Source organism: Sprattus sprattus (assembly GCF_963457725.1).
Source record: "Sprattus sprattus genome assembly, chromosome: 1".
NCBI classification, from domain to species: domain Eukaryota; kingdom Metazoa; phylum Chordata; class Actinopteri; order Clupeiformes; family Clupeidae; genus Sprattus; species Sprattus sprattus.
Window position 1 is genome coordinate 76043030 of NC_137920.1, and position 14746 is coordinate 76057775.

The 14746-nt window shown below is 46.2% G+C and overlaps 1 protein-coding gene across 2 annotated transcripts in view; it reads right to left on the reverse strand.

Moving 5' to 3' along the window:
- The window catches only part of LOC308373307 (pecanex-like protein 3), a 31136-nt gene extending 23659 nt beyond the window's left edge, over positions 1-7477 (reverse strand). The window contains exons 1-7 of one of the 2 annotated variants that reach the window (XM_080848755.1): positions 7267-7477; positions 5089-5396; positions 4080-4288; positions 3872-3977; positions 3646-3685; positions 3217-3312; positions 603-2450 (exon numbers count right to left, since the gene is read on the reverse strand). In XM_080848755.1, the coding sequence (XP_080704881.1) occupies positions 603-2450; positions 3217-3312; positions 3646-3685; positions 3872-3977; positions 4080-4288; positions 5089-5241 (2452 nt within the window). In that variant the 5' untranslated portion in view covers positions 5242-5396; positions 7267-7477. Of the gene's footprint in view, positions 1-602; positions 2451-3216; positions 3313-3645; positions 3686-3871; positions 3978-4079; positions 4289-5088; positions 5397-7266 lie in introns of those variants that run through there. The other variant, XM_080848754.1, reaches the window with a different exon arrangement.
- Between the last annotated feature and the right edge of the window lie 7269 nt (positions 7478-14746).

Here is a 14746-nt window from a genome sequence, read left to right on the forward strand (position 1 = left end):
GACACAGACAACAGGGCGTTGGCATCAAGTATCCTTCTCTCAGGCTACGGACACAGACACAGCCCACTGACACAGACAACAGGGCGTTGGCATCAAGTATCCTTCTCTCAGGCTACGGACACAGACACAGCCCACTGACACAGACAACAGGGCGTTGGCATCAAGTATTCTTTTCTCAGGCTACGTCCACACCAATACTGGATCTCCAACCAGACAGGCGTTTTAGCAATAACTCCGGCCATATAAACATGCCCGAAAACAGTCACTTGATGGGATGAATAAGGGAAGGATACGTCGTAGCTAAAAAGACCCAGTCAGGAAACAGACGTGGGCATCTGAGTCAACGTTTCCATTTATGGACGTCTACACTAAAATGTAAACTAGTAAAATGTAGTAAATGTGATGTATTTTAAACCTAAACCATATTAATGTGGATGTAGCCTCAGCTATATATCCTGCAGTAAGACACAGACACACGGGGACACACGGGGACACACGGGCGCACACACACACGGGCGCACACACACACGGGCACACACACACACACAGCTTATTCCGTACTGCCCATTATCAGAGACAGGCGGAGGCAAGGGGCAGCTCACCTCCTCCAACAGCTCCTTCCTCAGCCAGCTCACCAGCCCTCCAGCCGGTCTGGTTCCCGGCCCAGGAGCCCCCTAACGAGTCCAGGCGGTGGTGAACCCTAGTGAAGCCGTCCGAGTTGTTGGCCCGGGCCTCCAGGTCCGATTTGGAGATGGTGAGGGGCCGCTGGGCGGGGGCTGATGAGGCTGTGGGGGGTAAAGGCATCAGCGTGGAGGTCAGGGCGCCGACGTTGGCGTGGCTGCCGCTGCTGCCGCCACCTCCGTCCATACTGAGCACCCTGGCGTGGGTCTTGGCACTGGCCGTGCTGGACGATCTCTGGGCGCTCCGCGGGTGAGAGGGGCCCGCCACGTCCTCGCGTCCCTCGCCCTCCCGAGAGCTGGGCAGCTGATTGGCAAAGTTGGGCGTTGAGGCGGCACCGGCGTTAGCCAGGTCTGGCGAGTAGCAGGAGGTAGAGGAGCTCGTGTCGTCATCGTCGTCGTCGTCGTCGTCGTCCGAGCTGTAGTGACGCTGCGAGCCGAGGCTGGAGCCGCCGCTCATGTCGCTGGCGTCGTCGTCGTCGTCGCTCGAGTCCTCGAACAGGCTCTCGCTGTAGGCTCTCGCCGTGGCCCCCGCTGTGGCCCCGAGTCGGCTCCGCACGGGGATGTAGTCTCTATGCTGCCCGTGGCCGTGGTGCCGTCGGTAGGAGCCGCAGTCGAAGCTGCTGCTGCCCGCCGTGCCGCGTTTGCGGGGTGCTTTCCGACGGCCGGGCCGGTGGCCTACGCTGCTGGACCCACCGCCGGAGCGCAGCAGCTTCAGGTCCTTCGGTCGCACCACCTGCTGTGCCTGCAGGGGCGGCGGCTGCTCCAGAAGCAGGAAGGGGGGAGACGTGATGGGCAGGGTGGGCTCCGAGCACACCAGCCCCAGAGCCAGCCCGGAGGGCACCGAGCTGGCCTGCCGTGGCGGGGGTAAGGGGGGGACGGGCACGGATCTGTCCGCGGCGGCGTCGCAGATGCCCGAGTGCCCGCTGCTGGAGGGCGAGGAGTCCGGGAGGTGTGGGGACTGTGCAATGTCAGTGGGCAGAGGGGGCAAGTCCTCCCCCTCCACCAGAGTTCTGTCTAGGCCCTGCCCGACCGACACCTCTTTGGAGGGCGACTGGAGCAGCTCGCTGTCCGACAGGTCGTCCGTGTCGCTCCCGCCATGCAGCGGCGTGTCCACCAGGGGGCCTACGGCGGCACCGCCACCCTGGCCTGCGCCCGCAGAGGACGCCGCCGCTCCAGGGAGTGACGGGTATGGCTTCCCCAGGGAGGGGCTCTCCAGCTGGGTGGAGTCTGTCTTTTCGCTGCGGTAGCTGCTGACCGTGCTGAGGGTCTCCCGGTCGGTGGTGGCCCCTGCTCCGCTGAAGCAGCTGTCGGTGGAGCCGGCGGCTATGGCGATGCCGCTGCGGCTGCCCGCGTGGTGCTCTTTGCCACGCGCAAAGGTCACGGGGTCGAGGCCGAGGCCCAGCAGGTTCTCGCTCAGCTCCTCGCTCAGGCTGCTCTTGATGAGCGGGCTGAGAGGCGCGTCCCCCAGGCTCTCCGATTCAGCAGAGGGCCCCAGCGGAGAGTAGCCGCCCATCCGACCCCCGTCAGGACTGTGCTGAGATAGCTCATCCAGGGGCCCGTCCTCCAGCCCTCCGTCCTCCTCCTCCTCCATCGGCTCCTTGTCGTCGCCATCTCCCTGGCTGGAGGGGGAAGGAGGGATGGAGGGGCACCCGTTCGGGTGTAGGCTGCTAAATCCACCAGACATGACTCCGCCGACCCCGATCAGGCCTGGGAAGTCTGCCATGAGGCCTGAAGCTGCAGCCAGGCACGACTGTACAACACTGCCAGCCCCTGTGAAGAAGAAGAAACAACATCATCATCATCATCATCATCATCTTCTTAGGTAAGGGGTCTTTCCTAGAAGGAGTGGGCAAAAGGATGTGGTAGCCTGGCAAATGATGTTTCAATTAATGAACAACACTAATACTATGACCAATTTGAAAAATATACTTTAATTTTGCAGACACACTGCAAAGTAATTTGGTTTCATCCAAGGCACATGTTTACTGTAGACAATACGGTTTAGTTCTAGCACAATATCTGCAGACAATATAGTGTATATACAGTATATATATATGTATTTTAAAGCAGTATATGTTTTGCAGCTGTATATTTTCAAACAGGGAGGGAAACCCTATCATTTTAATTATAGTCAGTTTGAATTGAAGTGCGTTTTCCTATTAAATATATACATTCAAATGTATAGATTTAATGAAACATTTGATGGGACTATTCATGGAAAGAATAAATGTCGTTGAACACAGATTATGGGATGTTGCTGGCATCGTATGAATCTGAATGAATGTTGGAATGAATGTTGGTGGTGGTCGGAGGGGCCGTAGGTGCTGATTGGCTGCCACGCTTCCGTCAGTCTGCCCCAGGGCAGCTGTGGCTACTGATGTAGCTTACCACCACTGGTATGACTGTCTGAATGAATGGACTGGACCGGGCTACTCTGTAAAGCGTCTTCGAGTATATAGAGAAGCGCTATATACAATTGAAATTGATTGATTGATTGATTGATTGATTGATTGATTGGTCATGCGGTGACACTCACGCATAGGGTCCTGTGAGCTATGGCGTAGGTCCTCTCGGTGTGCAGATGTCAGGATCACATTATTACAACCCTGCTCTCGCATCAGCTCCTTGATATCTAGAAGAGATATGCAACGAGGAAACGGGTTTAAAAACGTCTCTTCAAAACTTCAGCCCAAATTCTCAAAGACACAGCCACACCTAGTAGCTCCTTGGAAAGTGCATACTAGAATTGAAATGGAAACATGGCAGGACAGGAGCCAGGCCTAAACACACATTCAAAGAAACTGGGACACACATAAAAAAAAAAGAAAAAGAAAACCACACACCTTGTCTATTTTTAGCCTATGCGATGGTACTTAGCCCTCATTTGAATGTTATAGAAAATAAACTCCCTAGCATGGTGCCTTTGAACACATAACTCCCTGGAGGAACTTGACAGAGCACATACCTTTTGATCCTGCTGTGTCATCAAGATGAGGCAAAAATTCCTTTAAATAAGCACAAGAGAATAACATTAACTGCTGTGTAATAAGAAAAAGAAAAAGACATTATGAAGACAATCCAAAGGAGTATGATATATATATAAAACATATTTTATTGTTTTGTTAAACCTTCCCTATCCTCTTGACAGATTTACAGACAAACCACTAAAGTCAAGGGTTATTGATCCTTACCGACACTTGGTTAAGTCCAAACAAAGAGTGCTGGGAACTGCAGCGAACAGGAGGTGTTGAATTGACCTTCCGGAACACAGTCATCTCTACGCCAACAGTGCTGTCCCTGGCAACAGAATGAACCCCACGATGAACCAACAATTGATTGTAAACCATGTGAGCCAAAGACAGGTGGAGACTTGTGTGATCCGCTGTGTGATGCACCAACCTGCGTTGGTTGCCCTCATGTCCTCCCGAGCCATCCTCCCCCTCCTCCACTCTTTGGTTGTCTGGGGTGAGTGAGGCCTGCCTCTTCTCCACAATCTCTCCCAGGTCAAACATGGCATGGAGGCGAAAGTTCACAACCTTTATGGCAGTGAAAAAGGCGGCCACCACTGCACAGTACACACCTGCAACCAATAAACTTGGTGGCAGAGCCTAGAAAACAAATTGAGGAGAGCAGAGTTTAAGAGGGGGCTACAGGGTATCAGATAAAAGATGATCACATTATCAATTATGGTCCATCATATCTCATCAGACTGCTCTGACCCCCACTATGAGGACCAGTCCAACACAAACATGGATCCACTGCATCTTTTGCAGAACTTAAGAGGAGAGCAAATCCTGCATAGCAAAACCCTTCAAGAAAGACCATGCATGTCAAAATCAATCAATGTTGAAGCTATCATCTTATATGCAGACGAGTTCAACTAAACAGCATAAAATCATGCTGATTATACAACAAAGCATGGAAATCTGTCATCCCTTTCTCTTTCACATGCAAATCTGATATGTGGTATTCCATAATTCTAAACATGAATCCTTTCCAAATGCACACATGTGGACACACACACACACACACACACACACACACACACCTCTACCACCCCTATCTGAATTGAAACTTTATACATGTTATCCAGATATTCTCAATCCTGCTCCTGCAGCAGCCCTGCCCCACTTTTCCTCCATATCTATCAATCCCTGCTCCAAGTTGAACATCCGGTTGAAATTAGTGATTGGCAGGTAGATTCTCGTGGTTAGCAGGTGTGTTCAGATAACAGCTGAGCTATCGACAAGTTCAGTCAGAAAGGCAAACACAAGGAAAGATGGGAAAACGTGCAGCCAGGGCAGGGGAAGGGTTAGGAGCAGGACTGAGAACCGCTGATTTGATCAGAACACTGTGCCTTAAATTCCAGCTATTAACAGCTTGCTCACCAGAACGACATGAAACTCACCATGTACAATAAGAAGGGGAAGGCCAGGAGGAATATCCAGAGGTAGAGGTGGAAGCAGTTGGAGAAGGTACTTTGATGAGGATCCACATACCAGCCTCCCGTCAGTGAAGCCCACACACCCTGACGAAGTATCTGAAGCGCCTGAGAGCCCATGATGCTGCCCTTCAGATCAGTCACACCAAGGCCGCAAAGCTTCCTATAAGGCAGCCACGGAACACTGCTTGTACATGCAACTCCCCCGTTCCACCGTCCCTATAGTGGCACTTCCATTGAGGGTGACTGGGGGTCTCTCTTCATTTTTGCACATCCTAGAATGAGGATTGAGATGATAATCATCAAAGAGGTCCAGGTTTGTGGTATTTATATGACATGATGTCAACAGTATTTTCACACTTTACTAACAGACTCTGCAGGTTTAAATGCAGGCTATGAAGAGGCATATAATGTTTATATAGAATAAAACAACAACTTGGCATACGTGATTAAATCTTTCCGTTCGAAAACGCACCTCTCAGGAATAGTCATTCCACTTTAGTTAACTATCCATTTACAACAAACTGCTGCTATCTAGTTGACTTTACATCACACAAGTAATCTTGTTTATTCAGTTAATGAGAATACAATGACTGACAATTAATCATAATAACAATAAAAAGAAACTAAAAAAAATACTGTGGAGGTGAGGCTAGCATACTTCAAAAGGCTAACTAACGTTAGCCTTTAAATGACTGCTATTTGTGCACTACACGAACAGCAAGTACGATACCTAGGTTATACATATGCATACCTCCACCCTCATTACCTTAACAATGTCCTAACATTACACTATTCAAGCGCTTGTATGTCAGCTAACGAGCACATTACGTTAACTTATTCAGCTAAAACATAAAATAGACCATGTATTCTAACACAGCAGGATATATTCAATAATAAACCAGCTATACATTTTGAACAGCACCATGTGGTAAATTCTGAGCTAACTACTTAGCTACGATAACGTTAGCTCCATATACATATATAGGTATATGGTTAGCTCAGTAGCAGAGTCAAGAAACATTTGCAGTTAATAACAGGAATGCATTTGGGATCATTTTGGAAACATGCAATCAAGTTTGTAATCCTTATTAGGCGCGGTTAATCTTTGCAATAACAAAACATAACGTTAGCCAACCTTAACTGTTAAACGTCCATATGAGCTAGCACTTACAGTGTCAGTCAAGAGGGGGTGACTCACTGTTCAACACTAAGATTACCAAAGTTAGGTATGGTAACAGCTGACCTTTGGTTGACAGTAACGTATGCGGAGTCTAGGGTTTCCTATGTTGCTGAAATTTGCGTTTATTTACAGAAACATTCACTAGTAACCAATCTCCCCGTAATGAAGATCACCAAACTTTGAAAAGAAGCTGGCCAGATAGCTAGGAGGTCTGAGTATTAGCTAACGTTAACTATACAAACGTTAACGTTAGCTATGGGTGATAATGAGCTAACTTATACTCATGAGGTAACGTTAATTATATTAAAAGTTCTAACCTAAATAATATCTTACAAACTGTACTAGACAGCCAAAGATTTTGGCATTACCTGAGTTTGCCCATAGGAAAACGTTTAAATTGGCAAAGTGGAATGATCTAGCTAGCTCGCATATCATAGGTTATGTTAGCTAAAAGTAGTGACTTATTGGGTGAACATTCGATTAAGTTAGATAGCCTTGCTAACCCAAACGGTATTTTAAAGTACGGGAGCTAGCTGGCTAGATAGCTGTCAAGCTAACATTCGGTTAACAAAGTGGCTGACAAAACGGTAATTGTAAATGAGTGTATGGTCTGATTACAGTTAGCTAACGCTATCTAAGAATTTGAAATACAATTACACAGATGTTCCCAACCGAGCCCTCAAAATCAATATGTAGTTCCATAGCTAAACAGCTAACTTGACAGCTTACTGGGTGGCAAATATAAATGTCCCCTGAGTTTTTAAGAACCCCCTAGTCCTATTTGAAATAAGCATAGCCACTGGCTTGCTTGCTAGCTAGCAATGATAAGTATCTAAGCTAGTCCACATACAAATGAGTAACGTTAGCTAACGGAATACTAGCGACACTAAATGCACTAGTTAACAATAAAGAAATGCAGCTAGCCTTATAAATCATATGTACCGACGAACTGCATGTATTACCCTTGGTTTCAGCTCTCTTCATCCTCTCCAGTACATGCCGCCGAGAAGACTGCTTAGGTTTTTCTTTTTCCACCGCTGTAGATGTTGGCAAGCTGGCTAACTTAACATTGTTTTTCAATGGTATTCTTGGCGAGCGCTATCGTTTGAGACACGGTAGATGTGTATCCACGTATACTGAAGTATTAAGACTAATATACACCATATGGACACGTGCTCCTTTGCATTTAAGAAATGGTTAACACAAAATACTCAATATAGGCATTATAAATGCCTATAAAAATCCTGACTAGCGAACATTATTTCTCTCCAACCTGCTAACTTCCTCCTATCGAATTCGTCCATTCACACAGGTAGCACACACCCACTTACAGGAAGAAAAATACACTTCACGTCGTGGTTGGCTACATCACAGATCTGTCAGAGAGACAGCGCTCCCTGATTTGTCTTTACAACTACGTCTGACCCCTTTCCTGTCTGACTAAACAAGCCTTTTCAATTGGTCAATTCAATTATTGTATTTTTTTAGACTGTGATCTGTCAAATGTATTGACTACATCAAAAAACTACACTGGTTCTCTCAACACCCCCACGAATCTCATCATATGGTGTAGTCTCGAACAGGGTTAGGGTTGTTTCCCCCCTCTTTCATTGAAGTAGAAATAGTAGCCTACGACAATATATGGCAACTTATACATCATAGACTCGGAGAAAACGGAGCACACAATGTAAACATAACAAAAAACAAAACAGCTATAGCGTCTCTTTCAATAATACTACAAGTTAAGGCATCAATAACATTCAGCAATATCTTTGCTCTGTTCCGTCATAATTTTCAGTGATTTGCAATGCAGTATTAGTTCTTTTAAAAAGACCACCAATAAGGGTTGCTTCCAAATTTTGTATCTATATTGGTTCCAAATGTATCCTTATATTTTTTATTCAAGCCTTCAGTCACAATTCGGACTGCATTTAACCTATCCGTGGCTGTGAAAACACCTGTTAGAAGCAGTGAGCAATTAGCACACACACATAAGAGTAGTGAGCACACACACACACCTGGAGCAGTGGGCAGTCACTTCAGCCGCAGCACCTGGGGAGCAGTTGGGGGTAAGGTGCCTTGCTCAAGGGCACTTTAGCCATGGACATTGAGGGAGGGGAAAGGGCTGTTTATTAAGTCCCCCCTCCCCCCCCCCCCCCCCCTCCCTTTTTTTCCTGCCGGTGCAGGGGATAAAACCAGTAACCTTTTGGTCACAAGCTTGCGTTTTGTCACAAGCTCGCGTCTCGTGGTGATAGTTATTAGAGTCTTTGCTTAAGAAGTCCTCCTGAGGAATATACAGAATATTATTAAATACTGAACCTCTTCATTGAAGCTCTTTTGCTTTTAGGAACAAAAGCAACCTTGAGAAGTAAATGCGTACTTTTTTTACAGTAGGCTGACTGAACATATAACAAGCTGAGTTCCTGCTGAATTGCATAGGAGATGTAGTTACTTTTGAAATCATGTCTGTCAATCATCGGAGAGGGAGAATGGGAAATAAAAGAAGTTGGTTTACGTTTAAAAACCTTATCATATTGATTATGGTTGAACTGGCAATACAAGTTAAAACAAAATTCCTCAAAGGGTAAAGTGTTGCCAGATTCATGTAGGCTAATAAATGTATTAAAGACCAAGTATTTTTCTCCGTCTACTCAGTGAAAATGAAAGTACTTGCGAATGGAATGAGATAATTGTATAGGTAATTTATGAACAAATATATCATAAAAATGTAAAATAAATGTAATACCGCCAATCCTTAGAAAAACTTTCCCGGAAACACATTACTAAAAGCTGTTTTTTTTTGTTAGAAAGGAACTAGGAACTTAATCATATGATTTTTAAAGTTCCATTTATAGAGAGAGTTAATAGCTTGTAGACCACCCTCTTCATCATTTTTCATAGTGTTTTTTTTTTAAATAATGATTTCTTACCAAATGTAGTCTAACTTGTAGTCTAACTGGCTTTTGCTAAACTGCTTAAATAAGAATTTCTCTCCTGCCTCAATCCATTTTGCTTTATATCTGATGAGTGATTTTGTCAATGAAAAGGCAGTGATCGGGCATATATATTTTGACCCCGACGTGATTTGAACACGCAACCTTCTGATCTGGAGTCAGACGCGCTACCGTTGCGCCACGAGGTCCCACAGATGCCTTAGAGAAAAGCCTTCACATTCATTCCCAAATCTGTGGTTAGAACCGTGTGACTTGCAACCTTCTGTCCAGGAAATAGCTTTCAAAGAGTTTGTAGTCTTCAAAAAGATAATGTCTCTTTCTATCAGGCATCCTTCCCGTTAGGTTCTTTTAGGAACTTTCAATCAAAGGCATTGGACTGTTTTGCGTCCAATGGGATTTGAACACACAACCTTCTGGTCTGCGCCCTGAGCGATACATACCATGTTTTTGTGAAGAAGACTTAACTGTCACACCTGTCACAGGCTGCGTCTTAACCTGAAGTCTGGATAGCTCAGTCCGTAGACCATCAGACTCTTAATCTGAGGGTCCAGGGCTCAAGTACCTGTTCAGGCGATTGCTTAAAAAATCAGAATTGTACACATGTGCTGTCACCCTATTGCAAAAACCGTGGGACGTTAGGATAAGATACTAGTCGATGACTGTACACGTCGCTGTTGCTTATTCCACTGTCCTGGCCTTTGCGTTTTATCTCAGCGCAGCTGCCTGAGTCTCAGAAACTGGAAATGTCATAAAAGGAGCAGTTTGGAGTAAGATCCTTGTCGACAACAGTACATGTTGCTGTTGCCGTCGGCTGTTGCTTAGTCCACTGTGAGCTTCAGTCCTGGCCTTTGCGTTTCAACTCAGCACAGCTGCCAGAGTCTCAGAAACTGGAAATGTCATGAAGGAGCCGTTTGAATATTCTACCAAAGTTCAATAATGGCTTGAAATTCACAGGCCCAGGAGTTTTAATTAGTCAAACTGCCTTGAGTGATTTTGTCAATGAAAAGGCAGTAGCCAAGCATGTAGCTTTTGACCCCGACGTGATTTGAACACGCAACCTTCTGATCTGGAGTCAGACGCGCTACCGTTGCGCCACGAGGTCCCACAGGTGCCTCAGAGATAAGCCTTCATAGTAGTTCCCAAATCTGTGGTTAGAACCATGTGACTTGCAACCTTCTGTCCAGGAAAAAGCTTTCAAAGAGTTTGTAGTCTTCAAAAAGATAATGTCTCTTTCTATCAGGCATCCTTCCCGTCAGGTTCTTTCAATCAAACGCATTGGATTTTTTTTTGCGTGTGATGGGATTTGAACATACAACCTTCTGGTCTGCGCTCTGAGCCATACGTACCACCATGTTTTTGTGAAGAAGACTTAACTTTTAGCTCCGTCACAGGCTGCATCTAGACCTGAAGCCTGGATAGCTCAGTCGGTAGAGCATCAGACTTTTAATCTGAGGGTCCAGGGTTCAAGTCCCTGTTCAGGCGTTTGCTTTAAAACCAGAATTGGTTGCATGTGCTCTCACCCTGTTGCAAAAACCGGGGGACGTTAGGATGAGATACTTGTCGACGACTGTACACATCGCTGTTGCTTAGTCCGCTGTGAGCTTCAGTCCTGGCCTTTGCGTTTTAAGTTCTGAGCCTGAGTTTCAGACACTGGAAATGTCATAAAAGGAGCAGTTTGGGGTAAGATCCTTGTCGACCACTGTACACGTCGCTGTTGCCGTCGGCCTTTGCTTAGACCACTGTGAGCTTCAGTCCTGGCCTTTGCGTTTTACCTCAGCACAGCTGCCTGAGTCTCAGAAACTGGGAGCAGTTTGTATATTCTACCAAAGTTCAATAATGGCTTGAAATTCACAGGCCCAGAAGTTTTAATTAGTCACACAGCCTTGAGTGATTTTGTCAACGAAAAGGTAGTGGCCAATCATGTATCTTTTGACCCCGACGTGATTTGAACACGCAACCTTCTGATCTGGAGTCAGACGCGCTACCGTTGCGCCACGAGGTCCCACAGGTGCCTCAGAGATAAGCCTTCACAGTGGTTCCCAAATCTGTGGTCAGAACCGTGTGACTTGCAACCTTTTGTCCATGAAAAAGCTTTCAAAGAGTTTGTAGTCTTCAAAAAGATAATGTCTCTTTCTATCAGGCATCCTTCCCGTTAGGTTCTTTTAGGATCTTTCAATCAAAGGCATTGGACTGTTTTGCGTCCAATGGGATTTGAACACACAACCTTCTGGTCTGCGCCCTGAGCCCTACTTACCATGTTTTTGTGAAGAAGACTTTACAATCACATCCGTAACAGGCTGCATCTTGGCCAGGGGCCTAGATAGGGCAGAGCATGAGAATTTTAATCTGAGGGTCCAGGGTTCAAGTCCCTGTTCAGGCGATTGCTCTAAAACCAGAAATCTGCTGTCACTCTATTGCAAAAACCGTGGGACGTTAGGATAAGATACTTGTCGACGACTGTACGCGTCGCTGTTGCTTAGTCCACTGTGAGCTTCAGTCCTGGCCTTTGTGTTTCAACTCAGCACAGCTGCCCGAGTCTCGAAAATTCACAGGCCCAGGAGTTTTTGGCTTGAAATTCACAGGCCCAGGAGTTTTAATTAGTCAAACTGCCTTGAGTGATTTTGTCAATGAAAAGGCAGTGGCCAAGCATGTATCTTTTGACCCCGACGTGATTTGAACACGCAACCTTCTGATCTGGAGTCAGACGCGCTACCGTTGCGCCACGAGGTCCCATAGGTGCCTCAGAGATAGGCCTTCACAGTGCTTCCCAAATCTGTGGTTAGAACCATGTGGCTTGCAACGTCTGTCCATGAAAAAGCTTTCAAAGAGTTTGTAGTCTTCAAAAAGATAATGTCTCTTTCTATCAGGCATCCCTCCCGTTAGGATCTTTCAATCAAAGGCATTGGACTGTTTTGTGTCCGATGGGATTTGAACACACAGCCTTCCGGTCTGCGCCCTGAGCCCTCAGACCATGTTTTTGTGAAGAAGACGTTACTATCACCTCCGTCACAGGCTGCATCTTGGCCAGGAGCCTGGATAGCTCAGTCGGTAGAGCATCAGACTTTTAATCTGAGGGTCCAGGGCTCAAGTAGCCTGACGATGTCATACTCATAATTCTAGTCAGAATATGAGTCTGAGTCTGCTCCATTGAGCTGTGATTATGGGGCGTGTTTCAAAGAACCAGGAAAGAAAATGCCTCTTCGCTCAATTGGATAACTAGAACTAATCAGAGCAACGTAGTATGACCATCTGATACATTAAACTTTTACCGGATCCCGTAGGAAGGACGGCAAAAACATCTTTACGATCTACAAATGCCTTGATTGCGTTTCTTTGTTCCTCTTTCAAAGTTAAGGGGCTGTCGAGGTCTTCTAAAACCGACTCAATGGCAGAATCTACACATATTAGCTCTCCAGCGGCAGCCATGTTTGTTGAACACGAATTTGAACCGAGCGCTCTTTGGTGACGTGGTTGATTACGTTACTGTTCATCATCTGTCGATCATCGTATAAAGCCTGTCCTGGCACTTTGATTGGCTGTACTGTGTTCGACCAGGAAAAATTTCTCCCCAACGGTCGAAGAGCCAGACCGAACTTCCCGTCCAAATTTTTTTGTGGGGGGAGTTTGGGCTGGTATCCAGGCTAGGGCTCAAGTCCCTATTCAGGCGATTGCTTAAAAATCAGAATTGTAGACATGTGTTGTCACCCTGTTGCAAAAACCGAGGGACGTTAGGATGAGATACTTGTCGATGACTGTACACGTCGTTGTTGCTTAGTCCGCTGTGAGCTTCAGTCCTGGCCTTTGCGTTTGACCTCAGCACAGCTGCCCGAGTCTCAGACACTGGAAATGTCATAAAAGGAGCAGTTTGGGGTAAGATTTGTCGACAACTGTACACGTCGCTGTTGCCGTCGGCTGTTGCTTCGTCCATTTTGAGCTCCAGTCCTGGCTTTTGCGTTTCAACTCAGCACAGCTGCCCGAGTCTCAGAAACTGGAAATGTCATCTAAGGAGCCGTTTGTATATTCTACCAAAGTTCAATAATGGCTTGAAATTCACAGGCCCAGGAGTTTTAATTAGTCACACTGCCTTGAGTGATTTTGTCAATGAAAAGGCAGTGGCCAAGCATGTATCTTTTGACCCCGACGTGATTTGAACACGCAACCTTCTGATCTGAAGTCAGACGCGCTACCGTTGCGCCACGAGGTCCCATAGGTGCCTCAGAGATAAGCCTTCACAGTGGTTCCCAAATCTGTGGTCAGAACCATGTGGCTTGCAACCGTCTGTCCATGAAAAAGCTTTCAAAGAGTTTGTAGTCTTCAAAAAGATAATGTCTCTTTCTATCAGGCATCCTTCCCGTCAGGTTCTTTCAATCAAAGGCATTGGATTTTTGTTTGAGTGTGAAGGGATTTGTACACACAACCTTCTGGTCTGCGCTCTGAGCCATACGTACCCTGTTTTTGTGAAGAAGACTTAACTGTCACCTCCGTCACACACTGTGTCTAGAACTGAGGCCTGGATAGCTCAGTCGGTAGAGCATCAGACTTTTAATCTGAGGGTCCAGGGCTCAAGTCCCTGTTCAGGCGTTTGCTTTAAAACCATAATTGTATGCATGTGCTCTCACCCTGTTGCAAAAACCGAGGGACGTTAGGATGAGATACTTGTCGATGACTGTAAACGTCGCTGTTGCTTAGTCCACTGTGAGCTTCAGGCCTGGCCTTTGCGTTTTAAGTTCTGAGCCTGAGTCTCAGAAACTGGAAATGTCATAAAAGGAGCAGTTTGGGGTAAGATTTGTCGACAACTGTACACGTTGCTGTCGCCGTCGCCTGTTGCTTCGTCCATTTTGAGCTCCAGTCCTGGCTTTTGCGTTTCAACTCAGCACAGCTGCCCGAGTCTCAGAAACTGGAAATGTCATCTAAGGATCCGTTTGTATATTCTACCAAAGTTCAATAATGGCTTGAAATTCACAGGCCCAGGAGTTTTAATTAGTCAAACTGCCTTGAGTGATTTTGTCAATGAAAAGGCAGTAGCCAAGCATGTATCTTTTGACCCCGACGTGATTTGAACACGCAACCTTCTGATCTGGAGTCAGACGCGCTACCGTTGCGCCACGAGGTCCCACAGGTGCCTCAGAGATAAGCCTTCACAGTGGTTCACAAATCTGTGGTCAGAACCATGTGGCTTGCAACCTTCTGTCCATGAAAAAGCTTTCAAAGAGTTTCTAGTCTTCAAAAAGATAATGGGCCTCATTTATAAAACGTTGCGTAGGAACCATCCTACATTTTGTCTAAGACATTTCCTGAAATGAGCGTAAGTGAGATCCACAGTAAACAGACGTACACACAAAAAACACGTGTATGCCAATCCTTCGGTTATAAATCACAAATGGTCGTGAAAATGTGGGCAACTGAATCTCCGCCCTCAAAACGCCCCTATTTAATCTAATCAGCATATTATCAATGCACAAACAGAGCGCATCCTCAATGCACAAAC